The 26,724-nt window shown below is 51.0% G+C and overlaps 1 protein-coding gene across 1 annotated transcript in view; it reads left to right on the top strand.

Annotated features, from left to right (window-relative positions):
* DHX35 (DEAH-box helicase 35) overlaps nucleotides 1-26,492 on the top strand; it is a 59,167-nt gene extending 32,675 nt beyond the window's left edge. Inside the window, exons 13-22 of the mRNA XM_045833610.1 lie at nucleotides 2,469-2,593; nucleotides 6,239-6,293; nucleotides 9,121-9,216; nucleotides 11,065-11,159; nucleotides 12,812-12,889; nucleotides 14,638-14,767; nucleotides 17,399-17,480; nucleotides 19,394-19,465; nucleotides 20,114-20,225; nucleotides 25,725-26,492. Of these exons, the coding sequence (XP_045689566.1) occupies nucleotides 2,469-2,593; nucleotides 6,239-6,293; nucleotides 9,121-9,216; nucleotides 11,065-11,159; nucleotides 12,812-12,889; nucleotides 14,638-14,767; nucleotides 17,399-17,480; nucleotides 19,394-19,465; nucleotides 20,114-20,225; nucleotides 25,725-25,769 (890 nt within the window). The 3' untranslated portion in view covers nucleotides 25,770-26,492. The remainder of the gene's footprint in view (nucleotides 1-2,468; nucleotides 2,594-6,238; nucleotides 6,294-9,120; nucleotides 9,217-11,064; nucleotides 11,160-12,811; nucleotides 12,890-14,637; nucleotides 14,768-17,398; nucleotides 17,481-19,393; nucleotides 19,466-20,113; nucleotides 20,226-25,724) is intronic.
* The last annotated feature ends 232 nt before the right edge of the window (nucleotides 26,493-26,724 follow it).

Below are 26,724 nucleotides of genomic sequence, written 5' to 3'. Positions count from 1 at the left end.
TTTTAAATTCCCGCCTCTGTCCAGTCTCCAGGTACAGTCACTTACCAGATCCGGGGGTTTTATTTTTGTCATTTATCTCTTTCCTTCTGGTTACCGTTGCCCTTGTTCAGTCCTTGACGTCATCCTTTCTTTTGGCTAATGTTTACAGAGCACCTGCCGTGCGCCAGGTGCGGTGCTGGTGCCTGGGTTTGGAGCCCTAGGGCGAGGGGAGACATGGTCTTGGGCCGCACGTGGTCACTGACAGCCTGTGGGCGGAGGCAGACCCACACACGAATGGGCGTATGGTGGTGTGATAGGGTTGCCCTGAAGGAGTGAGCCTTGGAACAGAGAGCAGGGAGTTTCCTGTTGGAGAGGGATTCGCAATCAGTGTTTGGGCCTGATCTTACTGGCAGCCCAGCAGGGTCCAGGAGCAGGGTTGGCAGTGGAGATTAGACTCAGCACACCGGGCAGAGGCAGGGCAACGCACAGGTACGTAGCTGGGGGTGGGGGGGGGGTGGGGGGAAAGGATTCATGGGAGGAAGGGAAAGGCAGAACCTGAGGCCAGAGATGCAAGGGCCTTCCACCACTGAAGGCGCTAAGAAGGAGTGATCAGAGTGGAAAGGGGAGAGCTGAGGTAGTAAAGCGGCGTCCTGAAATTCAAGGGAAGAGAAAGTTCCACTGAAAGAGAAACTTTTAGTGGAGATGGCGGTTGGGAGGGCCCATCGACAGTAAGGGTGCATTAGATCCAGCCCCTAGGCTTTCTGGGCCAACCGGTTTCTGGGTGAAGTTCCAGCGGGCGCAGCTCTTGAGCACGGCGCTCCTTCTCCGAAACCCTTCCGAGGTTCTCAGAACCTCCAGGACTTTTTCCCGCTCATCTTCTCCTCCGCTCTCCACCTCCTCCTCCCCCGCGCTGCCTCACAGCCGAAGCACGCTCTTCCTGGCCATGCCTGCTGGGTTCCCACGCCCGGCCCTCGTGCCTTCGGTGCCCTTCCCCGGGCTGTTTCCTCTGCCCAGCACGTTCTCCTTACCGTTCAAGTCCTCTCTCAAGCGGCACCTCCCAAATTGAGCAACCGAAGGTGCCTTCTGATGACTAGGCTCCTTCCTCCCCTCAGTGTCACTTTCCCTTTGGGTGGACCATGCGTTGGGACCCGGTCTCCGAGGTCACTGTTTCTGGTCTTGCCCCAGTCCCTTCATATCACTGCAGCTCCTCAAAGCCATTGGCCTGTGGCGCCTGCAGCTCGTGGCCCAGTGCTTCCCACACTCAAGTCCTCCGTGGGGTCCAGTTGAGTGTCACTGAGCTCTTAGGAAGCACCTACTTCCTGTTGGGCGTCTTCTCAGTGGGGTTGCCCTCTTACCTGGCAGCTTCGCTTCTCCCGTGGTTAGCACTGGACTTGGGAAATGTGCTTGTGCTCCCAAAAAACCACTCCCCAGATGCTCTTGAAAGGCAACGGCAGTATCCTTCCTGTTTGGAACTTCCTGCTGTTGCCTGGTATCCAGAATCTTCCAGTTAGACCCATGCCCTTGGCAGTCTGTGTCCCACTCCACGGAATATTGGCCGTCTGCTTCTCAGAGAAGACCTTCCCACGGTTCTTCAGGGACAGTGCTGTGTGGTTTGCTCCTTCTCCAGTTCGCTGCAGCTCAGCGACCGAAGTGGAAGTGGGGCCGCCCTCTTGTGGAGGGGGTGTGCATAGTTAAATGTGACCGGCACGGAGGCTTTTATGGGTGCAGAATTCTCTGTATGACCCGTAGGCTTTCTGAATACGTACAAAATGGATTTAATCTCTTCCTCCTTTTTCCCCACCCATTTTGTCTCGCTTTTATAAGACCCCTCCAAAGTCTCTCTCCCCCTGCCCTGTTCTCCTGTCCCTCCCTTCCTGGCACGTCTGTGCCTGTTTTTGCTGTGAGAAGTCACCTTTTGTCCCCGGAGGTACATGTCAGCATCCACAAGTCGCTCTGGGGCAGCCTCTGGGGTCTGAGTGCGGCCCGTGTACTTGGCTCATTGGCTTTGGAAGTTGGATTTGGACACGTTTTGCTCTTTATAAGACTTGGTCATTTGTTATATTCTGGCTACTGTTTTGGTAATTTATTTTGAAATTGTTCTTTGCTTGTATGTATTGTATTTGCCTTTTGGGCTCACTTTATCCCAAGCAGAGGTAATGGTCACTGGGCACCACCAATAGTGACTCAGCAAATACTTGTTGCTCTGATTTATAATTTTGCTGATAAAAAACCCATTAAAAAAAGCATCCTAAAATAAAAGGACAAACTTTCATAAAGCTATATTATCTATAAAGGTATAAATTGTTAAAGTATTTTTTAAGTAGAATGGTATTTCTTAAACATGATACAACTTTATATAATATTACCATGTACATCAGATCCCGGAATCCTAGAGCCCCTTGTTAGAGAAGGAAAAGTGTCCTTTTGTCATAATGATCTCATTTAATTGTGACATTTGACCCCAAGCAGCTCTGATTTCCTGTTCTCAGAGGAAGCCTTTGACAACCTGCCTCAGTCCACCGTTCCCGAGATGCAGCGGAGCAACCTGGCACCTGTCATCCTGCAGCTGAAAGCGCTGGGAATCGACAACGTCCTCAGGTTCCACTTCATGTCGGTCAGTCCTGCCTTCTGCCGGGGCCCCGGGGAGGCCGGAGCGCTCCGGGGAGGGGTGTCAGGACATTGTGACAGAGCACGTCTTCTTGCCTTTTTCCTTTCTTCTTCACTTAGCGCCTGCGTTGTGTGCCTGCTTTGTGTGCGTGCACAGCCCGGGCGCTGTGCAGGGTACAGGGGGACTGTAGCCACATCAGGCAGACACGGTTCCTGTTCTTGCCTGCTGGGATGAGAGACAAGTAACGGGTAATGACAGTGCATGTGCCCGGCGCTGGGAGAGACAGGGGCAGGGCCCCAGGCCCTGTTAGTCGTGACAGAGGTGAGACGTGAAACTCACGTGGCATTTCACCTGGTCAGGACGAGGAGGAGAGGTCCAGGACGGTGAGCACATTGGTGGGCCCGCAGGGGAGAACATCACAATTGGGGGGGGTGCCGAGAGGCTTTGGGGGAGCTGCGGGGAAGGTTCTTGTGGCGGGTTGCGTTTCTGCTGACTTCCCAGGGCAGGTTTCCAGGTGGGAGGTCACTGGCCCGAGGGCCGTAGTCGCTCTGTAGGCCCTTGGCAGGTGGCCAGGCTGCTTTGCAGGCATGAGCTCTGGCGGTGCGGGAAGGCCCCACACGCTGTGTCCCCGTCACGCCGTGTTGTTTCCTGTAGAGCTTTGCTAATTCGGTTGGTGGCAGGAGGAAGGAAGGTAGGAAAAATACCATCCGTACCTTATAATTTTGATTTCTCATAAGATAGTTTTTAAAAATTTATTGTCCACTTTATACTTTTGCATTGTTAAGCCATTTATCTGTTAGGGTTGGTGTTTGTTAGTGATTTTCAAGAGTCCTTTGACTGTGGAAGACATTAATCTTTGCAGTATTTCTTGTGAATAGTTTTTCTGGGTATTTATATTTTTTAAATTTATTATTATTTTTTAATGTGCAGGCATCCTAAACATCTCCACAGTAAAGTCTTTCTGTCTTTGCCTCAATGTCTTCTTACGCTTGTGCTTATGAAGCACTTCTTGTATCTAGGTCAGCTAGTTAATAAATACTCATTTTTTTTCTTCCTGACTGTGTATGATTTGAAGACGTGCATTTTAACTTCGTTCTGTCCCAGCTGTACTGGCAAATGGTGTGGCAGGTCTGGGCTCTTGGATAGTCAAGTCCCTAATGGCACCTATGTCATCGTAAACTGGGCAAGTGAAGGAACAGAGAGAGAGCACTCCCCCCACCCCCAAAGCAAACAACTGTGGGTCATTGTACGTATGGAGAAAATACATCCTTTGTTTATTGGTGTGCAAGACAAGGAATTGTAAAGAAAAGATGAACAGTAAATGCAAAGTAAAAGCTTATGAAAAACCCATATTTGGGGTGAGGGGTGGGATTTAAGGGAAAACATACAGTGGCCGCAGTGACACATCAGCGTCTCAGTAACCAAAGAGGTGGCAGACATCAGTGAGAAGAAACCTAATAACCACTGAAGGGGAAGCTGAAGGGAGGGAAATGCCAGAACATAGTCGGCTTTTCTGGGAGAGAGAGGAGTGCAGACCGAAACAGCTGTGAGGTGCCACTGAGATTCAGTCAGCAAACACAGAGAGAAACAGTGACATCCAGAGCCCACAGTCTGGGAAGCTGGTTTCGTGCTCTGTCTCAGTCCTCACGGAGGCCTTCCTGGGAGGGGGCCGCTCGCTTCCAGGGAAACGGAGGCCGTGTTGTGAGCCGTAGACATGCCTGGTGTTGCTTCTCAGGGGGATTTCTCCTGAGAAAGCAACTCAAGAGAAGACAAAGAATGTCCACGTGATAATGTTTATAGCATCACTGTTTATTAGATTAAAAAAATATAAATAATGAAAACCATAAACATTAGACAACTGAAAAATGAGGAGGATACATAGAAATTTATCTTCTTGTAGTCCCTTCTGGTTATTTCCCCCTGAAGTGGTGTTTTTCACAATTGAAATCACAGGGTACATGCAATTTTGTGTATTTTGCAGTGTTCATTACAGTAGCAAAGAACTGAAAACAGTTCATTTGCCTAGTGGTAAGAAGATTGCTTATTTTATAGAATAAGTATGACCATGTTGGAAGGTTAGCCAGCTATCCTAAGCAATCACAGAAATTTCTATGGGTACAAGAAACAGTGAAAACAGAAAACCGTACAGTGAGAAAAACGAGCTAAAATTCTACGCACCCAGTCCCCTCAGCTGTGTTAAACAGTGTTTCCAAGTGACCCCCAGTCAGATGGGGCCGTAGAGGGATGCTGGTGGCTGCGGAGGATGGGTGTTAGGGCGAAAATACCAAGGCTGTGATTTGTGGGGTCGGGGAAGAGGTTTTGTGTTGCCGATTGATGATGATTAATTCAAAGAGCAGCATCAACAGGGGACTGGGTGAGCGACTGGAAACAGTGTCAAGCATCGAAAAGAGTCACAGAGACGCCGTTAGTTGTGTCTGTGAGTTTGCAGAACCCAGTTTGGTGCTTTGCCGTTCCTGCTGTCATGTCTCCCGTGCCCTCGGGGTGGAAGGCCCCCAGAGGGCTCACGCTCCTCTATGCAGGTGCTGTGCATTTTGCCTCTTTTGTAAAGTTGGGTGTCAGAGGCACTGAGGAAAGGCTAGTGAATGGATTCCATGATTTAGTCAACTATGGTTGATTAAAGCCAGAGGGCGACAACGCCCTCTGTGTGGTGAATTACGTCTCGTGTGTGTGTGTGTGTGTGTGTGTGTGTGTGTGTGATCATCACAGACATTAAAAGTACAGCTTTGTTCCTTGGCTGTCAGTGGGTGGGGTAGAGTGAAAAAATGAGGCCTGAGTTCAGTTTCTGGCTTTGCTACAAGCCACTTACCTGGCTGTGTTCAGTGTCTTTTATTTATTGTTATTCACCGTCTTCATCTGTAGCATTGAATGAAAACAGTGTGGTACTTAAAATGTTTGCTATGCGAATGCATGTAGGGAAAACCACGCAGTTTGAAAAGTACTGCAGTTTTATCATCTGGCTTATTATAAACAAAATAATTGAGCAGAAAACATAGTAATGGTGCTTGGCAGTTAGTAGATGCTCAGTAAAGATTTGTGGAAGGGAGGAAGGAGGGAAGGATCTAGAGATCTAGAAAATCTAGAGATCTGGAAAGATCTAGAGATCTAGGAAGATCTAGAGAATCAGACTGAAAGTCCCAATATCAGCTTGGCTTAATGTCAGATGACCTAGCATTCTCTGTTATGTTCAGGAGTTCAGATTCACCCGTGTGTCCGTCACCCCTTCGTAGGCAGGGCTTGGAGCAGGGCTGTGGCTGGTGCGAAGATCCACCGCCAACCAGTATTCCAGTGTAGTGGGAGGTTGAGACTGTGCAGTAAGAATTAGCACCATGTGGTGAGAGTTTAGGAAAAGCAAGGAAGTAGTTCGAGGTGGTCCACTTCTCATGGGGGGAAGCCTGAGGAAGGGCTTCCAAGGGAAGTGTTCAGTCAAACTGAGAGTAAAGGCCAAGCAGCCCTAAGGACGCTGAGAAGGGGAGGAAGGACACTTCAAGGGGTGCCAGCGTCAGGAACAGGAGCCTGGAGGTCGGGAAGTCTGGGGCTCGTGGAGGGGAGAGTGGGTTTAAGCAGGAAATAGTCACATTATTACCCGTCACCGGAAGACATTAACTTAGGAGGATTTTTATGTTTTTACAGCCCCCTCCAGCACAGTCGATGGTTCAAGCGTTGGAGTTACTCTATGCCCTGGGAGGTATGCCTTTCTCTTATTACGCATTCTCTGGTCCCCTCGCTGATACACAGTGTTAGTTAGGGCATAGTCACTTCGGCGCTCTCCGTGTCTTCAGGAGTGGCATCGGTTCCCCCAGTAACAGCATGTGAAGTCTGCTCATGAATTCATGAAGCATGTCAGGACATCTAAAGTATTAATGACCATCACCAGAGCCACCCTCCTAAGACATCCAGAAGATTCTCTACCAGTATTTCAGATATTGCCTCTCCAGGCCTTTTTCTGTGTCCCTGCACCCTGTCCAGAAATTGGTGGCGTGGCGTTCTCTGCCTCGCCTTCAATTCTCCTGGAGCTCCCTGCGGAGGCCTGGGTGGGACGCCGTCCGGGGCCTTGTGAGGCCAGGACGTAAATACCACGTTACGGAGGAATCTGGATTGTTGTTTGAGAAACGTGGTTATTTCCCTTAAGATAGAGAAAATCGTTGCCTAAATTCACCCCCTCGAGAAGTACATACTTTTTCTGTGAATAGTGTGCCCTACGTGAATACAATATTCGTTTTGGTATTAGGTTTTAGGGGAGGTTTTGTCTTTGGATGTTCTTTTTTTTTTTGCTTTTAACATACTTGTTGAGGTGTAACTCATCCATTGAAAATGTGCAATTCCGTGTTTTTTAGTATATTCACAGGGTTGTGCAACCCTCACCACGAGTTCTGAATATTTAGAACACCTTTATCACCTGTGCCCATCAGCACACACTCCTATCCCCCCCGCCCCCGCCGGCCTGTAGGCTTGCCGCTTCTGGTCATGTCACGCAAATGGAGTCGTGCAGCGTGTGGTCTTCTGGGATGGGCTTCTTTCCTTCAGCATGGCGTTTTCATTCATCTGTGTTGTACCACATGTTGACACTTCATTTCTGTTTACTGCTGAGTGAGTAACTTATTATATGGATGTACCGCATATTATTCGTACCCGTTTGTGAGCTGATGGCCTTTGGGGTTGGTTTCCTCATTTCAGCTGATGTCCACGATGCTGCAGTAAATATTTGTGGGCAGGTTTTTGGTGGACACCCCCACCAGCAGCGTGCGGGCATTTCCAGTTTCTCCAGAAGTTGCCAATACTTGTTATTGTCTGTCTTTGTGTGGTAGCCATCCTGGTGGATACGACGTGGTATCTTGTGGTTTTGATTTGTGTTTTCCCAATGACTGATGACGTTGAGCACCTATTCATATTCTTATTGCTACTTGTGCATCTTCTTTGGAGAAACGTCTGTTTAAATCTTTTGCCCATTTTTAATTTGGGGGTGTTGTCCTTTTATTATTGAGTTGGAGGAGTTCTTTATATATTATGTGTACACGTTTCTCTTCATGTCTGTGATTTGAAAATATTTCTCCCATTCTGTGGGTTGGCTTTTTTCACTTTTCCGATGGCATCATTTGCCATACAAAAGTTTTAAGCAGTTCAGTTTATCTGGTTTTTCCTTTGTCACTTGTGGTGTCATAGCTAAGAAACCATTGCCTGACTCCCAAGCATGAGGATTTTATCTGTACGTTTTCTTTGAAGAGTTTTGCTAGTTTTGGCTGTTTACATCAATAGGTTTATGATCCATTTTGAGTTAATTTTTTTGTATGGGGCGAGGTAGGAGCCCGTCTTCCCTCATTATATTCACGATGCCTCCCTGCGAAGGAACAGCCAGTTGCTGATCGCAGCGGCCTCCCGGTGGGTCTGCATCAAGTCGGCCCAGAGTGAGCATGTGTGGGAGGAGGCTCCCACCTCCTGTTCGCAAGGGTTTGACGGGAACTTGAAAGCAGGGCTTCCTGGGGTAATTTGTAATGCAGATGGGACAGTGTTGGCTGCATAGAAGTTTTTCATTTGGACTGATTTTCCTTCAGTCAGAATGACATTTAAAATATTTTCTGTTTCTTCACTTCCCTAAATTAGCTGGAAGAGGTGGAGGGAAACACCCAAGTTAGTTTAGTTTCAAGCTGAATTATCACCTTTAAAGAAACAGTTACATGGGAATAGCAGAGAAATGACCTTTTCTGTCTTAACTCTGAGCTCTAAAGCAGTTGTTTTAATGCCACATCTTGGGAACCACAGTGAAACAGTCGTCTGCATCGTGAGAGTTCAGTTTCTAGATGGTGGCCGGCGGTAAAGAGGCGAGGGGGTGTGGGGGATCGAAGGAGTCCTCCCGGCGCAGTGGACGGCCCAGGAGGCAGTCGGATAAGCAGCTCCGGTGTCAGCACCCGGGAGAGACCTGGGCAGGTGCTTAGGTCCATAGGCATGGCCTCGTAGTTGCTCACACAGCAAGTGAAGAACTGGGCGCATAGGCTGTCGTCCTGGAACCACCACCGGGGGCAGGGAAGAAGACCCAGAGGCGACAGAGGGGAAGCAGGAGAGAGGGGTCCTGGGAAGTGGGTTTCCAAGGAGCTGCGGTCTGCAGAGGCGAAGGCTGCCGCAGACCCACAGGAGGTGTCTGTCCTTTGTGTTCACACCGTGTGGGTGTGGGTGTCGGCCCACCCTTGGGAAGGCTGCCCGTGGGGAGTGGGGAGGCTGCTGCGGGCGGGGAGAGCGTGGGGGCGAGAGGAGGCCGTGGCATCCTTTCCTTATAAGGAAGTCCTTGAATAGAAGCCATCAGAGGTATCAGTTTTTAAAATTAAACATTGGAGAGCTCAGAGGAGGTCTTTTCTTTTTTTAACACAACAGCTCTCTGGTGTCAGAGCGGGTTCGGTGGAGCGTGACTCATCTCTTGATGCCTTTTCCAGCGTTCGTTCGTCATCTTCTGTTCAGTCAGCGACTGGACGTCCTGTGACTCGGGGGCACACGCCTTCCGACGGTTCTCGTTCTTTCCGCAGGTCTGGACAAAGACTGTCGCCTAACCGAGCCGCTTGGCATGAGGATCGCGGAGTTTCCTCTGAATCCCATGTTTGCGAAAATGCTGCTTGAGTCAGGTGGGTGGAGATGGCGGTTCTCACGGATTTTACTTTGACCCTCAGGGAGCGATTTCCCTGAATTCTGTGCGCCCTGGGGAAGAGCCTACAAGATACGGGGTCCGGCACAAATAACGCCCCTTGGTAATCGGTGCCAAATCTTTTACTAAGCGTGTGATTCTGTAACAGAACAACATCACAGTCAAGCACACCATATGGCATTTTAGGTGAAAGTTTAAGTTGCTGTCCATCTCCTGGGAGACACTCACATACCCTACCAGCCGCACTCTGCGGCATTACTCCTGCTGGACGCGGTGTTTAGAGCGAGGAGGAGCTGTCGCGGAAATCTCTCGGGTTTGGGGCATGCCGCTGCGAACTTCTGATTCCACATCAGTCGTTAATTCAGTACAGACTTCAGTTTGTTTCTCATGGGCCTGGCACCGCCACCTTCAGATTTTCGTTTTAAACAGGGAAGTTTTTGTTACTGGGGTAAAAAATACATAACAGAGTTTACCATTTTAGCAGTTTTTAAAGTGTGCAGTTCTGGGGGCATTTTATGCATTCACGTTTTTGTTGTGCCATCCCCACTGTTCATGTCCTGGACTTTTTCATCTCTCCAGACTGAACCTGTACCCGTGAAACACTCACGTGCCTCCCCCCTCCCCTCCCACCCCTCCCCCGCAGCCACCGGTCTGCTTTCCATCTCTGGGTTTGACTCTCCAGGAACCTCGTACAAGTAGAATCATATGGTGTCTGTCCTTCTGTGGCTGACTCGTTTCACCGATATAATGTCTTCGTATTATATCGAATACATTATAATGTTAGGTATAATGTCTTCAGGATTCATCCATATTGTTGCCCATGTCAAAACCTCCTTCCTTTTTAAGGCAGAACAATATTCCCCTGTGCGCATCGATCACGCTTCGTTCATTCATCTGTTCCCGGACACGTAGGGAGCTTCCTCCTTCCAGCCATCGTGCACGATGCTGCTGTGAGCGTGGCGAACAAGCATCGGTTCAAGTCCCCGGTCTCCCTTCTTTCGGGTGGACACTTAGAGTGCAGTTGCTGGGTCATCTGATAACTCCATGTTTGATTTTTGGGGGGAATTGCCACATCATTTTCCATAGTGGTTACCCCATTTTGTATTCCCACGACCAACGCACGAGGGTCCCCACTTCTCTGATGCCCTTAGGTGTCTGTGAGAACAATCAAACGGCCTCAGGCTTACAGGGTTCTGGGTTTCGAGCTGGCAAGTGTGTTGCTGGCGAGGCAGGCAGCCGTGGGCAGTGGGCCTGGCGGTGCCGTTCGAGCTCACCATCTGGTGTCCTGCAGGGCTGGTGGCCGCAGGCTCTGGGTCAAGGTACTGGCAGCACTGAGTGCTTCCCTGGTCTAGTGGGCCAGGGGCCATGAGCCCTGTTGGCAGGCAGGCCGGCCCCCGCAGAGAAGGGCCAGGAGCAGGGAAACAGCAGAAGGGACACAGCCCACATATCCCCTTCCCCTTTCCCTCCCAGGCTTTCTGCTGGGGCCCTAGGTGTCCACATAAGAGAGTCCACAGTGGGGGTGGAGCTGACCTGCCCTCGGTGATGGCGTCAGCGTGGCTCCCCTGTGGCTCACAGTGAGGGCCCCTCAGTGCTACAGCCTCAGCGCGGCCTAGCAGCTCCTCTCGGGTCCTTGCAGGCCTCCCTCGTCAGGGCCATGCATGGGACACTCCATGTGGCAGGGCGAAGCGCTTACGTGCTGCAAACTGAAAACCAGGTGTATAGTATCATCTTCATGTGCAGTACGGTACAAGGAAAACATCGGAAAATGTCTTTCACTTCTCACGGATGCATCGCGTGTTTGAACTCAAACACGCTTTTTGTTTTACAGGAAATTTTGGCTGTTCTCAGGAAATTCTCAGCATTGCAGCCATGATGCAGATCCAGAATATCTTCGTGGTGCCCTCACACCAGAAGTCCCAGGCGGTAAGTCCCTGCCTCGCGGAGCTGCTCGCGCCAGTCCCCTTGCTCGGGCCGTCGCGTCAAAGTGACTGGGGAGTGCCGGCAGCCGAGGGAGCGGCGCAGACACCAGCCTGCACGTGAAGCTTGCTGCGCGCCTGGTGCCGTGCCACACGGTTCCCGTGCTTCCTCGCCCCCGTGACCCGGGAGGCAGATGCTGTTACGATCTCTTTTAGAGGTGGGGGCACAGGGCAGTTAGGTGACCCCCCCCCCCGTGGTCGCACAGCCATGGGGAGTTGCCCTCCACAGTCCGGAGTCCCAAATCGTAACCGCTGTCCTTCTGACTTTCCCATAAGGGGATTGTCGTTTTTTACGTGGCTCTGGCAGCAGCTGAGTGGGCACGTCCGTGACTAAGGAGGCAGGGCCCGGCCCGGCAGGCTGATGCTGGCAGTGCTGGCTTCGAGCCGAGGAGGGGACAAGGCCCTGCCTGAGCCCCGGCGTCCGTGGCGACGGGAGGAGCGAGTGCTGGGAGGACTGGGAAGGAACAGTCAGGGTGTGAAGAGCACCAGGAGGGAGGCCTCCTGACGAGGCCGGGCAGTGACGGTTCCGGGTCGGTTCCGAGAGTCCGAGCGCAGCCTCGGGCGCCGAGAGGCAGACTTCGGGGTGCGGTCGGGAGGAGAGAGCCCCTCCTGTGGATCTTGTCCTCTCCCCGACAGCTGTGTGACCGCAGAGCACCACGTGTCCCGCCTCCGTAGCCGGTGGTGATGTCTGTTTTCTCCATTTCCTGTTTGCTTGTTTGTCTGTTGGCCTTTTCGCAGTCCCTCAGGGCAGGCAAGCTCACTTCCAAGGTGAAGACACGAAGCTCTCCAGTGTGTCTAAAGTTGCACCATATCCCTTCTCCCCTTCCCACCCCATCCCCTGCTTTGTTTTTTCTTCTAGCACTTCTTGCCGCCTAGTGTACTGAATATTTTGCTTATTTATCTTGTTTATTGCATTTCTCCCACCACTGATGTATTCGCTGTTACATTCCCAATTCGTAGAGCGGTGCCTAGCCGATGGTAGGTGCTCAGCAATATCTGTTTTTGAGTGAATGGCAGGAAGCAGGAAGATTAATTCTGTGGTATTGGATGCAAGGAGAAAGTTCTGAAGTTCAGCAGTACATGTGTGTGCTTGTGTTTATGTTGTATGTGCTGCTCCTCGAATCCATGGGAGCAGACGGCACTGCCCAGGGCGTCCCAGAAAGGGAGATTTAGGGGTGATGTCTGAGTGGGAGCCTGGGAGCGTAGAATGCCCACCACGCACCAGACAGGCTGTCTCCCCGAGCTTTCGTTCTGGGGGCGCTGGGAGGAGTTCCGGAAGAGACACTGACCGGAGGGAGGAGGAGAGACGGGAACGCCAGCACTTGTCTAACAGCCGTGCCAGGTGCTTTATCCTGGGGTGTGTGAATCCCACAGTGATCTTGACAGACAGTCCAGTGCCCCAGTTTTACGCATAAGGACATGGAGGCCGAGCAAGAGGAAGCGACCGGTCTGAGGTCGTTCAGGCAGTGGTAGAGCTAGAACGATGCAGACCAGGTCCTCCTGGCTCCACACGCCATGAGCTGCTCGTTGTATGACGTTACCTCCCACTATGAGAGGCTCACCAGGGTTGGCTTCTACATGCTGCTTTTTTCTTTCCAGATGCGAGTGCACCGGAAATTTGCCGTGGAGGAAGGCGATCATCTCACTATGCTCAACGTGTATGAAGCGTTTATCAAGGTAGGCACAGCCGCCACCTGAAAGGTCCCCTCCACACACCCGTCCACCCTGGGAGCCGGGGTTCCAGAAGTTTGGTTTAAGGGATGGCTGAGACACCTCTCTGAGGTGTGTATTAGATTATTGCCAATACTTCTTTTTATGTTTCTAAAGATTTTATTTATTTAATTTTAAAGAATGGGGAAGAGAGGGAGAGAAACATTCATCGGTTGCCTCTCGCACGCCCCCAACCGGGGACCTGGCCCACAACCCAGGCATGTGCCCTGAATGGGAATCGAACTAGCGACCTTTCGGTTTGTGGGATGATGCCCAACCCACCGAGCCACACCAGTCAGGGCTATTGCCAGTATTTCTGATCCGTGGGTTGGCCCCTGCCTGAGGTTGTGGTGCAGATTTGCCTGGAGGAACACAGGAGTTGTTTCTTGCTTCTTCCTGCCTAGAGACGTGGTACTTGCAGCAGGCTGCCGGCTTGGCCCCCCGGCCCCTCCCCTCCCTCTGTCTCACCCACCCAGTGTTGCTGGGCAGTGCTGTCTGACATTTGAGTAGGAAGTTCTGTTATATTTTCTGCCAATAAGCAAGGCTGAGGGTAACTTGTAGGCTTTAGTTCACTCTTCAGAGCTGTCCTGTGAGTCTGAGACCTCACGCAGCAACCACTCTGCCAGCAGCGGACTAGCTGCGAGGATCCATACACATTCACGTACCTGTCTGCAATTAGCCTCAGGTGATGTTAATTTGTAGTGTTCTCAATACTCTGTACAACTAAGAATGAATAGTACAGCTTAAAGTTCTCACTAAAAATTGCTAACAAGAGAGATCTGAAGATGATGCAGAACAATGAAAACAGAAATGTCTACAAGGAGACGCTATGAGGGGGGAAATGAGATACTTCTCATTTTCAGTATATTGTATTCATTTTTAAATACTTTTTTAGAAGAGGAGAAACACTAACTTTTTCTTTTATCAGAGATCTGAATGGATCTATTTCATCAATAAACAGTTTTCAGGAAAACCCCATCATCTCTTACTGAGATTATTAATTATGGATTAGGTCAGTGGAAATTCGTTGGTATGTGCAGGGTATGGTCTCCAGCCCAGAGCCCCCCGCCAGGGGACTGCAGGCGCAGGCCCCCACTGCTCGTTCTGTGGTTGCCTTCTGGGAGTGTCCTCTGCGACTCACATTCTCCCATTGAAGACACCTTCCTGCCTGGCCTAGACTAATTTCCAAGGTACCTTCCCACAGCAGCACTTAGTCCAAGACATAATGATCATACTTAAGAATCTAGAACAAAATGAAGAAGTGTTGATAGAATCATAGTTTGGGGCTAAATAATAGTAATTTGGAAATTATTTCTAGATTGTCAGGTGTCATATTGTTTGTCTGTAGCCAAATGAAGTGATGAACTCAAGCCTGCCAAGGAAGGGAAGTGTATTTACAAGGAAACACAGGGAAGGGATTCTGTGTGGGAGTGTGCCAGTCGCTAGGAAGGTACTCAAGATTGTCGTTAAGATTGACGACTCTGCTTCTCGGTGAACTCTCACTTGCTCCTAAGTCAGAGAGGCTGAGGTCAAAGAGTGGCCAGAGGGCGAGCACGCCAGCACCTGTCTCAGCATGATAGAGAGATGGATGGGCCAGAAAGGGCTGCTGGCCCTCCGGAGATCTGGCCCCCCTGAGCCAGCAAATGCAGTGGTGGTGCCGTCGGGAGCCTCTCTTCGCTTTTCTCATGCTCCCACCTGGGCCCCGCCCCCCGCAGCACAGTAAGAACTCGCAGTGGTGCCAGGAGCACTTCCTCAACTACAAGGGGCTGGTCAGAGCTGCCACCGTCCGGGAGCAACTGAAGAAGCTCCTCGTCAAGTTCCAGGTGCCCAAGAATTCGAGCGAAGGTAAGAGTGGCTGCCGCCGCTGGGGGCATCCCTCGTCTGCTCCCTGTCGTTGCAGTTTGGGGTTCTCCTGCTGGCGTCGGTGCGAGGTGGACAGCGGGTGTGCTTTGCATCTGTGTGGACGAGAAGCTGTGTATAAAAAGAGCGTATTTTTTTCCATTGGGGTTCATTTTTATGTCTGAGGGCAGTTCTTGTTAAAGAGACTTTCATAAGCCCTGACAACACCTAAGAATCATTAACCTTCAGATCATTGAACATTACATAATTCATTTTCCCACGTAGGCTTTGTAAGGAAAGTCACTTTTAACTGGATAGTACTCACGGCTGTTGCGTATAGATTGCATTTCATGTTCAGATACAGGCATTATTACAGCAGGTGTGTGGGTTTCACCTGGGCCGGCAGCGGGGCCAGACCGACGTGCTGTGTGAGGCCCGGGGTCCGCCTCCAGCCGTGACAGTGACGACTGTGAACTGAGGACACACTGGGTCACACTGAGGAGGGGGCTCTGCAGTTACTGTCTCTGCCTGCCACTCTGTGAGGTGGAGGAAGTGCTCCCACATTTTACAGATGAGTTGTCAGAGCCCCGGGGAGGGGTCAGCTCAGGACAAGACAGCGGGTCACAGCAGAGCACGGTCCGTGCATGCAGCTCAGGACCTGTGCTTTTCGGGAGGTGGCTCCTTTGCTGGTTCGTTCAGCAGTCATCTTCCGAACGCCCACCGCTTGCCGGGCGTCTGGGCGTGCCTCCAGCTCCTCGGTACTCGTGTGCAATAATAGGCCAGCAATCTGGTGGAATATGCAGCTGTTCCCCCATTTTATAGATGAAAATACTGAGGCCCAGCAGCGATGAGTGCCTTGCCGACAGTCACACAGTGAGTGTGTGGTAGAATCAGAGCCTGAACCCAGGCGGTTTGATTCCAGTCTCGTTTTACCTTTGCAACCAAGAACAAGTGCTTACAAGAGGACGAAGACGTGGTCCTCACTCCCAGGAAGCAGTGCAGGTGCAGGGGGAGTCGCACAGGTAGACAGACGGCTGCCGCATCAGGCTGCCAGCCCTCGAGCAGTTACAAGAGTGGGTGCCTCAGTGACTGTGGCGGACAGCGAGGGCAGCAGGTGAGACATGGTAGGAATGCAGGGAGGAAGGCGGCTGGGGTGGGGGCTGGCCTGGGGGGTCTCGCAGCAGGCCCAGAGTGGTGGCGGAAGTCCAGCCAGGCAAACTGACTGCATTAGAAAACGGTAGCAAGGTGCACACTGGGCAGGGAGGGCTGTGGAGACAGGTGCTTGGAGTGAGGAGCATATCAGATGCTCAGAGAACATCAATGACTGAATACAAGAGAGGGAAGAGTTGAGACCTGGGTGATCAGGTAAAGCTGGTGTCATTGCTGGAGCAGGAAGCTCACGAGGGCAGTGATTGGGGGAGAAGCTGACTGAGTGCCTGTCCCCAGCAGAGACTCGACAGTCTTCTAGACTCGTGTCTCTTAACCTATTTTTCATTGTCAACCCCTCACCCAGAAGAAAAGTTACACCAAATTCTTCCTAACGAGAGACATTAAATAATAGGAAATAAGATTTTGTAAGGTAGGGTTGAATTTGAGGGGGGCCTCAACTACTGTAATATCTAAGATTCCCTCCCCCCTTCCCCCCCAAGAACCGTTTCTCACCCCTTCTGTTCTGCGTGGAACTCTCTCATGGGCCGTTGGAGAGAAGGGGCTGAATCTTGGCTCAGACTGTGGTTAGAGATGGAAATCTGAGAGTCACCGATTCTGTGCCGGGAGGAAGCACAGGAGCACTTGTGCAATAAAGCAGGGGCACCTTTTGCCAAAACATTGCTGGTAAGGATGCGGTGAAACTCGCAGCCTCATACATTCATGGGTTTGTAAATTTTACCACCCTTTGGGAACTGGTTTGTCAACAAACTATACTTCATGGAATCTAAAACACCATTATGAATAAGCCAGGCCATTATTTTGTGTACCACCAAGAAAGAAAAAAAAAAAACCGCTGCCAATTATAATTATAAAACACTGTCCTGGGTTCAGTGAGGGAGAGTGTGGAAGAGGGCGAGTCTCAGATTTGACGAAATGTGGCGTGTCATAAACCATATAAATGACACTGTGTTTGCACACTAATTTGGATTGTGTCCTGTGGGGATCATCTAATGGGGAGTCTTTCCCCTTGGAAGATGTTTACTCTAGCAATACAGACACCAATTAAAACGGGACGTTTGAAATTTTTAAAGGATTGCACAGTGTAGCTGTAGCCACAGAAATAATGCAGTGTTAGTGTCCCAGATTGTGTCTTAGGGAAGGAACGTCACTCCCATAGGTGCTGTCCTAGGAGGGAGTTCCTGAGGTCACAGGCCAGCCAGCAGAGTGCTCTCCTAGGTTCTGGTGCCCAGCCTTGGCCTGGGCATCGGTGGTCCAGGGGGACTGGGGGCCCCCGGTTAAAGGACAGTCCAGCACGTTTCCCTCAGCAGCCACTGCAGGAGGGCGGGGACACCTCCAGGGATGGGGCTGAGGAAATGGTGCAAGGTGGCTCAAAGCAGCCAGGGGTGCGGCCTCACGGCACAGGCCTGGGCGCACACGACATGCCGCCGGCGAGGGCCTCACCCAGCGTTCTGTTGGCTGCCTTGGCAGGAGATCCAGATCCGGTTCTGCGGTGCATCGTTTCGGGATTCTTCGCAAATGCAGCGAGGTTTCATTCTACCGGAGCTTATAGGTAATGTGATGCTTGGTGAAGTCATCTATTAAAGGACAGGTCTTAAAAATGATCCACACCGCATAGAAAGCTGATGTGCAGGAAAAGGAGAGAGACTAAATTAAAGAGTTTTCCCTTATTTGTATGGTGTCTGTATCTGAAGATGAGTTTAGCTATGTAGCTTTAAGTGAAGTATCATAACTATGGAAGTGACTCTCAAATACTCAGCTCACCCACAAGTTGTAGAAGGACGAAGTTTACACGTCAGGAGGCTGGCAGTATTTCCATTCTGGTAATAGGGTCACAGGACTAGAAGGAGCCACTAAGATGCTCTTCCCTAGAATAGTCACTTTTGTCACTGGGCAGCTCACACGTTTTTAGAGAACTGCAGGATTGAAGCCACCGCCTACCCCGATACTTTGTGGTCACATTTGGTGGCTTTGGGTGTTGGCCAGTGTTTCTTCGTGTGTGTGACCTGCCTCCCACTGCAGTCTACAGCTGCTGCATTTTCTGCGCAGAGAAAATCGCTGCTGGTGGATACCCTCCTCATAGCCTTCGGTGTATTAAAGCATATACAAGCCGATACATGGCTTAGCTTTCTCTACTCCAAACTAAACCACTCCCGTTCTTTGAATTGTTCCTGGTAGCCTGTCTTTTCTCGTGACTTCGCTGCAGCCGTGCGAAGTGCAGGGATCCTGTGATCTGTTGCTCAGGGAGGGAGCAGCCCCACGGCTCTCTCCCAGCCCTTCTCTGGACTTCCTTTACATGGTGTTTTGTCACTAGCTTTTTCCGCTCAGAAGGCACTACAGGCCCGTCACCGTGAGGTCAGCCGTGTTGTCCCAGACCCTGGGCTTTGTTAATGAGGCCAGAGTTGGAGTGAGGTTTTTTTGTTTTATTTTTTGGCAGTCAGGTCTCTCAGGAGATGGGACCGTCAAACTGACTGAACCTAGTACAGCACCGTACATTTATCTCTGGGCCATCCCGTTTGTCACTCCGGGCCACGTGCTCCGGCCTGTGGGCGTCAGTTCTGCTGCCCGTCACGCGAGCTCGCCTCCCACCACAACTGTGCTGCCCGCGGCTGAGGCGGCGGCTCCGAGGGCCTGGCGTCCTCTCCAGGGAGCACCGTTACCGTGTGGTCACTTGGACAGCCCCACTGTCCTCAACAGTACAGATTCGCAGTTTTTACTGGCATTTGGAAAAGTCCTTTCTCTGGGACCCTGGACAAAAATGCGGGCTACATACACAAGGGGCTTCCCAGTTGGTGAGCCCCTTTGGGACGAGGTCCAGTGTCGGTCAGCTCAGGGCCCCAGGGTGCTGGCCGCACTGCGGCGCCGGAGGCATGTCCTCACGCTCGTGTCCCCGGCACCTGCAGAAACTCCGTGACTGTGGTTCAGGCAGCGACATCCTAAGGCACAAGTGTTCTCTCGTGATCTGACCCGACTGAGTTCTGGGCTCTGTCAATTTTTTTTTAATTAAACTGAGTCGTACCTGCGTTGGACTTTGAAATATTACCTTAGAGAAGTGGATACATCAACACTGAGCTTTCTTTTTCTCCTACAGTCTTTATCTTTCATATTTAACTTTGTTTAATAGAAGTCGTAATTTATATTATTTCTGTTCCCAAGGAAATTATTTTCAAAGAGAGCCTACAGGAGATAAACATAAAGACTGACAGAGCAATATATTTCTAAAATTTTTTCCCCTAAATGTCCACAAGTTGTTTTACTTTAAGTCCCTTGTTTGCGTGATTTATGCGTGACTTCTGGGCTGGCAGCGGGGGAGGGGCTCGTAAAGCGCCCGGGAGAAGATGGAGAGAGCAGTCCTGTTCCTGCGAAGTGTGATCTGGATGCATTTTTTACAATAAGCGCATCTCTGGGAAAGTCGTGCTGCAAGTAGGTAAAATCGGCTTCAGACAAATTCTTGTGTTTCACAAGGACCATCCGCGACGACCACGAACTGCACATCCACCCGGCGTCAGTGCTCTATGCGGAGAAGCCGCCTCGCTGGTAAGCCACGCTCCTGCTGCTTAGCCCCGTGCCTGCGCTGAAGGAGCGGCCTAGTTCTGGTTCGCGTCGGGGTCCCTGTCGGCTGGGACGGGTGCCCTGTGCACATTGGTTGACTTTGTTACGCTGGGCCATTCATAGAAAGTCTGCTCTATCAGGGCTCTCCTTGAGCAAATGGTGATAAACTTCCGCTCACTTAGCCATTCAGCAAACATTCAATTTTGCCCTCGGACCAGATACTTTTAACCCTGCACAGCTATGTGGAGATGAATTCAGGGCCCGGAGAATTCATAGATTGGATGGAGAGACAGACACCAACAGATGCCAGTACCTTAGGAGAAGGGCTTTCATAGAGTGATGTGTAAAGGGCTGCGTTGGCACCTCAAGGCCAAGGGGAGTCAGGGACGGCTGAGATGTTCTGGAAGTCATGTAGGCCTCAGAGCCTCCCCCGTGGATGGACACACTCTCATCCACCACTGAGGCCACGAGGCTTAAGTGAGCAGCATCCGTGCATTTGTTCAGCGCAGTGCCCGGCACACAGAATAGATTCCCGTTGAAGGTGAAGGGGAAATGCATCATCTCTAATTGTTGTGATTCTTGTCTCTTATCACAAGGTACAGGAAATTAGCTCACGCTTCCCTCTTGTCCCAGGGTTATCTACAATGAAGTCATACAGACCTCCAAGTACTACATGAGAGATGTGACCGCTGTTGAATCTGCCTGGCTGCTGGAGCTGGCTCCACACTTCTACCAACAAGGAACGGTAGGGGCGAACAGTCTGTCCCCCAAAACTGCCTGTCAGCCCGCCTTTTCCTGTTCTAGATGCGCACTTGTGCTCCGGGTCCGTGCCTGAAGTTGTCCCCCAGTAGCACATAGCAGACATGGCCATTACCCCGTCCCCAGACCATTCTGGGTAGAAGCTCTACCACTTGCTTATCGTGAAGTGCCTTTAAAAATAACACCTGAGACAAAAAAGAGAATGAATCTTCAGGTCTTTCTCTCACCCTCTGCTCTTCTACACTATTTCCGAAAGAAAGTTCTGTCACGCTGTGGATCGTGTTCACAGGGAGTGGCACAAGCGTTCTCTGATGAGGGTCACCTTGAAGGACCGAAAGGAGGTGTGCCAGTTAAACCGGGGGTTTCAGCCTGGTGCCGGCTGCCGCTGAGTGAGCACCAGCGCTACTGCGGGTTTATCCTCTTCCTCCACGCAGGCCTCCTGGGATGGTGAGGGGGTGAGCCTCGCAGAGCAAGTCAGAGTTTCGTGTTCTTCATTTCTGCAGGAAAATGGCTCGTTCACTGCACACACACACAAAAGTCACAGCTTTTTCTAGCAAGATTTTTAATGGAGAGGTAGTTATATGGGAAGGCTGGCATGAAAGCAGATAAATCAGAGTTTACAAACTTTCCGGCTAAATAAAGCCCAAAGACTTGTTCCGTCCCGCGTTGTGTTTTTAACTGATGTGTTCAGTCCAGTCACGTTCCGTGAGCTACTGCTGTGGTTAGGGTTAAGTCTGCCATTTTGCTACTTATTTCCTATTCGTCCAGTTTACTCTGTTCCTTTTTCACTGCCTGCTTTTGAATTAACCAGATTATTTTCGTGTTCCATATTGTCTCTTCTAATGGCCGTTTATGCTTCTTGGTTTTTGGGTGGCTTAGGGATTATATATGCATCCTTAACACACCACAGTCGACCTGGAATTAGTGTCACACTATTCAGCTGACAGCGTAAGAAGCTTAGATATTTCACTTCCCCATCCTGTTCTTTGTGCTCTTGTCGGATATTTTATTTCTACACTTGTTATTCTGTGCTGTTTCTACATGTGGCTTGTTTCTGTGTATTGTCATAGACATTACTTTTTTTGTACATACTCTATTTTTAAATGTATTTTATTTCTACATATATTTTATTCTCTGTGTTTTAAACAGTTGCCTTTTAAAGAAACGAAGAAACAAGAAAAAGGAAGTATTTTGTGTTCCCCGCATGCTCACCGCCTCTGTTACCCCCCATGCATTTGCTGGGATCCGAGGGTCTGTCTGGCGTCTTTTCCCCAAAGAGCTCCCTCTAGTGCATGTTTTGGTGCACCCCCGCTAGTGAGATGCTCTCTGGACTCAAGTGTTTGAACCAACATCTTTGTTTCATCTTTATTTTTGAAAGATATTTCTTCTGTGTATAGATTTCTAGGTTGCACGCCTGTCCTGTTTTTTTCATTCAGCACTTTAAAGAGTTTATGGCGGTGCTGTCTGTTTTGAGTTGTTTCTGTGAGAAGCCGGTCGTTTTTGTTGCTGCTCCTCTGTGTGTGATGTGTTTTTGTTCTCATGTGACCTTTTGTTCTAAGTCCTTCCTTCCTCTTTGTGTTTCCAGCCGGTGGACCTGTTCTGTGCTTTCGTTTGTCTTTTTCCTGCTTGGGGTTCATTGGGCTAACTGGATCTGTGGGCTGATGTTTTATTTTTATCACATTTGGGAAGTTTGAGAATAGTATTCCTTAAAATATTTTTTCTGCCTCAATAACTGTGTGCCAAGGTTCTGGAACTCCAGTCACACACATTCTAGAGCACTTGTTACTACTGTCCTGCCTGTTATGGGGGCTCCGATTTTTTTTATGCTTCAGTTTGGATAGTTTTTCTTCCCAGTATTCAGGTTCACTGGCCAGTCCTTCTACAGTGTCCAGCCTGCTGTTAAGCCCATCCAAAGAATATTTCACTTTGTATTTTCTGTTCTCACACTTTCATTTGGTTCTTCTTTAATTTTTTATTTTTCTGTTTAGAGTTTCTTTATGTTCATTCATTATGCCCATCTTTTTCTTTAACCCTTCTAACCTGTTATACAGGGGTAGCCAGAAGGAGGTCTACAGCTGTGATTACATGAGACACAGAGTTTATTACTATTATTACTTGTATTATTTATTAAGTGTTGTATTAATCCTTATGTCATTATTAATTTCCACATGAATAACTATAAATCTACTTTTGCCCATCCCTGTATGAGTTGTTTTAAAGGGCTTGTCTGCTAGTTGAACATATTGGGCAATTTCTGGTTTATTTTATCTTTTGACTTCTTTTTTTCCTTCCATGTTATGGGTCTCAGTTTCCTGCCTCTTTAATATTGTTGTTTATGCTGGGCAGTATAAATGCTGTGTTGTGGAGAGCCTGGATTTGGTTGTCTTTTTTGTAAAGAACATTGAGCTTTTTCCTAGTGGGAAGTTAATAACGGCAGATGAGTTTGATTTCACTGAGGACTGATCTAGTCTCCGATGGGGCCAGTCTGAGGCAGCTGCGCTCCTAGGACACGGAGACCTGTCTGATGTCTCCGCGGAGTGCCCAGCCTGCCCAGCGAGGCCTTTGCGCTCCGGGCAGAGCCCCGGCGTCTCCCGCACGGCACAGACCTGCACACCCGTGCCAGCTCGCAGCTCCCAGGCACTTTTGTCTGCCAGCCTCATCGGCCCTGGGCTTGCACACGTGCTGCTTAGCGTTCAGCCAAGGCTCGAGGTCCCCTCACGTAGAGTTCTGGAGCTGTCCTGCGAATGCCAGCCGTCTCCGGCCTGGTTCCTCCGCCCGGCAGCCCTGTCCTCTGTTCAGGACTTAGGTCTGGGCGCCAGGGTTTGGAGAGCCAGGCAGAGACCTGGGGCGAACACAGAGCTCACTTCGAGTGTTTCCTTTTCCTGAGGATTTTAGCCCTGTGCCCAGTGCCTGAAAACGTTTGCATCGGTATTTCATCGAGTTTCACCATCCTTCACCACAGAAGGGAGAGTCTGAAACCCGTAACTTCATCAAGGTTATAGCCACACTGCAGTGTTTTCAACCTCAAATTTGGGTTGACTGGTGTATTTAAAAATTGGGAGATTTCACATTAAATGTGGGCTTCAGGCTCCTCTTGAAAGAAGTATGAAATCTGCTTGCACTGGGCTTGGGTTCCAGCCTGGGCAGCAGTCAGCAGGGACACAGGACGGGCCCCTGCTGGGAACGACACCCCAGGTGCCACAGCCTGCCTCCTCGCTCCTTCCTTGAGTTCAGCTCCTGGGGACACAGGGGCTGTGACCCTGTGCATGGAGGAGTCTTCTTACCCCTCCCCCTCTCGCAGTGGGAAGGGCAGTTGGCTCTCAGAAATCTTGTTATAATACTTAAATCTCATCCAGCCAAACAAAATACATTTCACACAGATCCTCGTCAGGTGTTTCAGCGGGACCTGAGATCAGCAGCAGGGACCGACAGCAGCGCAGAGTGTGGTCTCCGCTGTGTCAGCCTGATGGGAATAGCCCTGAAGTGGAAGGAACTCTTTCCCTTCAGAACGTCTCCGGTGGGAAGTGCAGGGAAGCGATCAGAAATGCAAGGTGGCGGTTGAGAAGCGTGGCCCAGCTGTGAGGGTGCTCGTTGAAGGGATGAGGGGCAAGCAGCTAGGGAAGGAGACTCCGAAAGTTGTCTTAGGCTCTTGGAGAACAGAATGGACCTAAAAGTTGAGTTCTTTTCCCTTCTCAGCTCAGAATTACAGTTTCTTCAGGTCAAACCCACAGAGTTAAGAGTGAATAGCCCCAGGAGTTTGAAGAAAATGGCAGTCGTAAATTCCTGCCTTTGTCTTTTCTCTCCAAATGCTTGTTTTTCAGCTCATCAGCTCTGCTCTGATCACTGCGATCAGTTATTTTTAGAGAGGCTGGGGCCTTGACGAATCACCTGGGACCCCAACTTCATTGTACAGGCGAGGGCCCTGAAACTCCCTAAGAACCTCAGCCCCTCCTTCACTAAACAGTGCAAAGGTACTTCTGCTACTAACTTGTTAGTCCAAAGCTAATGGATTCCTCCAAGGGCCCTGCAGACCTCCAGGGGCGCCCACATGTGGTGGGTGTTCCTTTGTATGCAGACAGTGTAGGCCTCGCGACCACCCCGGAGGTCACTGACCATCCCGGGCTCTGCTTCTGGCACCCTTGGTGACTTCCCATGACCGTTGTTTTTCAGAGCGTCACTCTCGCCCTGTAACGAGGCCTGAAATGGTCCAGAGTCGGCTCTGTTTATGCTCAACATTCTTCCCAGAAACGAGCACCAAAAATGGTCCCACGGGCACGGTGATGTCATCTCCTGTTCCCAAGTGAAGGCTGCGGGGTGTGTAATGTTAGTTCTAGGGGTCACATCAGGTGAAGTGAGAGGGTTCAGAGAAACTCAGCAAGACCAATCAATAGCCGGGGAGAAAAACAGGGTGACCTGTTTCAGTCCTTCCAGTTTTTTTTTCCTGGTTCTCAGAGGTATCTCTGGAATCTGGGGAAAATCCTCTGAGCCAGGGCCTCTGCCAGAACCTGTACCAGTCCTTTCTCGGACATACACAGTTAGAAAGGGACCTCTTTCAGCTCGTTGACACGCGTGTCCCGTGCACTCGGCCGTCTCTCATCGTGCTTGGTGGTGTGTTGTGTCTTCTTTTGCACCCCGTGTTCTCCCGGGGCCTGCAGTTCTCTGCTGGCCATGGGGACTGCTGCCTCGTGGCCAGGTGGGCATGGGCATGCCACAGTGGGCAGGTGGCAGGCCTGCCCTGCTGGCCGCCAGGGCGGGAATTCCTCCGGTGGAGATCTCGCCGCGTGGCAGGGCGATGTGCCTTAGATGTCACTTGGTGATTTATGACCATTAAGGGGGCCCAGGGCGACCTCAGTGATCAGAAGTCATTTATTAAAAACTTATGTTTGTACGCTGTGCCACAAATGCATAGGTTAGAATTTCTAGCACTTCAGGCCAGAACGTGCGTCTCCCTGAATCCTGTTATCTGATGCCCACGATTACAGTGCTGCGCTTCCTCTGTCAGTTATGCTGGCAGAGAGCGACATGTCTGAAAGAAAGCCGTGCCACTAGGGGTATCCTTTTCCTGCGTGGCTTCCCTGCCTTGCACAGGTGCCTGCATTTGAGATGCCTGCTGAAATGATATGCCTCCTCATTTCCTTTCCTCGACCATCCTTCAGGGATTTGTGGAAACTTGATGTGATGTCTGGCCCGAGCCCTGCCCCCTGAGCTCAGGAGTTCGGCTGCAGTGCTGTCCGCACGGCCCGTGTGCCGGGGCTGAGCTGTGGCGGGCGGGGCCCCGGGCTGCTGTGGCTTAGCGCAGGCCCATTTCCTCTGTTGGCCGCTGGCGCTTGTTTCCCTGCAGACTCCTTCCCGGGGGCCCGGCACTTACTGAGAGGGTGTACGTAAACCAGATGGAAACTGTGATCTGGTCGTGTGTGTGTGGAGACTGTGGTGAAGCCTGGTTTCTTTGTCTGGCCACCCCTGATGTTTTTTTCTTCTCTTGCAGCACCTGTCCCTGAAAGCCAAGCGGGCCAAGGTCCAGGACCAGTGAGCAGAGCTGGTGGGGCCCTCTTCTCCGTGCTGCTGCCCCAGCTCCGGGGGACGGCGAGCTGTCCTCGGCTCCCGTGGAACCTTCAGCCGCCCGTGCACTAGCCCCTTCTTCCCGCTCCCCTCCGCATCTGCACTCCTCGCTGGGATTCCGGAGGAGCTGTGTGCGGGCAGGCACCCTGCCGCACGGCACCCAGCAGAGCGGGAGGTGGCAGGGCTGTGCTCGTCGGTCACTCGGCACCCTCAGGACCCAGCATGCCACTCCAACAGGCACACTGTCCTGGCCTAGCTCAACAGGGAACAAGGGGGAAAGTTAGCCAGTCCACCTGCAGCACCATGCCGGTGCCCTGGGGGTTTGCTGGGCTGGCTTTGCTTTCCCTGGAGGGGCCAGGGCTATGCAGACCAGTGCGGCCAGCTGCTAGGTGCGAGTAAGTGTGTGCCCACAGAGGGGTGTGACCTGGGAAACACTGCGGATTTCTGCCAGTCACCACGGGGCCTGTCTGGCGGCACAGGAGATCCCCACACCAAGGCGCTTCTGGTTTCCCCTTTGCCCGTGTCCGTCTGCGGGCAGAAGACTCACAAGGATGGGCGATCGACAGAGAGGACTCGTGTGCTGTTCTCTGTTAGCACAGGTTTCCCTGTTTCACAAGTGGGCTCAGCTTTCTCTGCCGACAGTATCACCAGCTGGGCGGCTTGGCCCATGGGGCCTCCGTGGCAGTAATGCACAGCAGCGAGAGAGCAGCATCGAGCGCAGACCACGCCCTGCATCTCTGTGTAGCTCAGGAACACGCCCTGCACCTCTGTGTGCTGCCCGGGCTCCTGTGCCCTGGTGTTTGCACTGCAGCCCGAGACCAGTCAGACTTCGTCCCCGTCCTGCTCAGTGGCGTTTATTTCAGAACCACGTAGCTCGAAAGTTTATTTTTGTACTGGTCTTAGTTTGTACGTGCCACGTTGGCACC

Source organism: Phyllostomus hastatus, unplaced genomic scaffold (assembly GCF_019186645.2).
Source record: "Phyllostomus hastatus isolate PE091 unplaced genomic scaffold, TTU_PhHast_1.1 phas_contig_17, whole genome shotgun sequence".
In the NCBI taxonomy this organism is placed as follows: Eukaryota; Metazoa; Chordata; class Mammalia; order Chiroptera; family Phyllostomidae; genus Phyllostomus; species Phyllostomus hastatus.
This window is presented reverse-complemented; position numbering and strand designations above follow the sequence as displayed.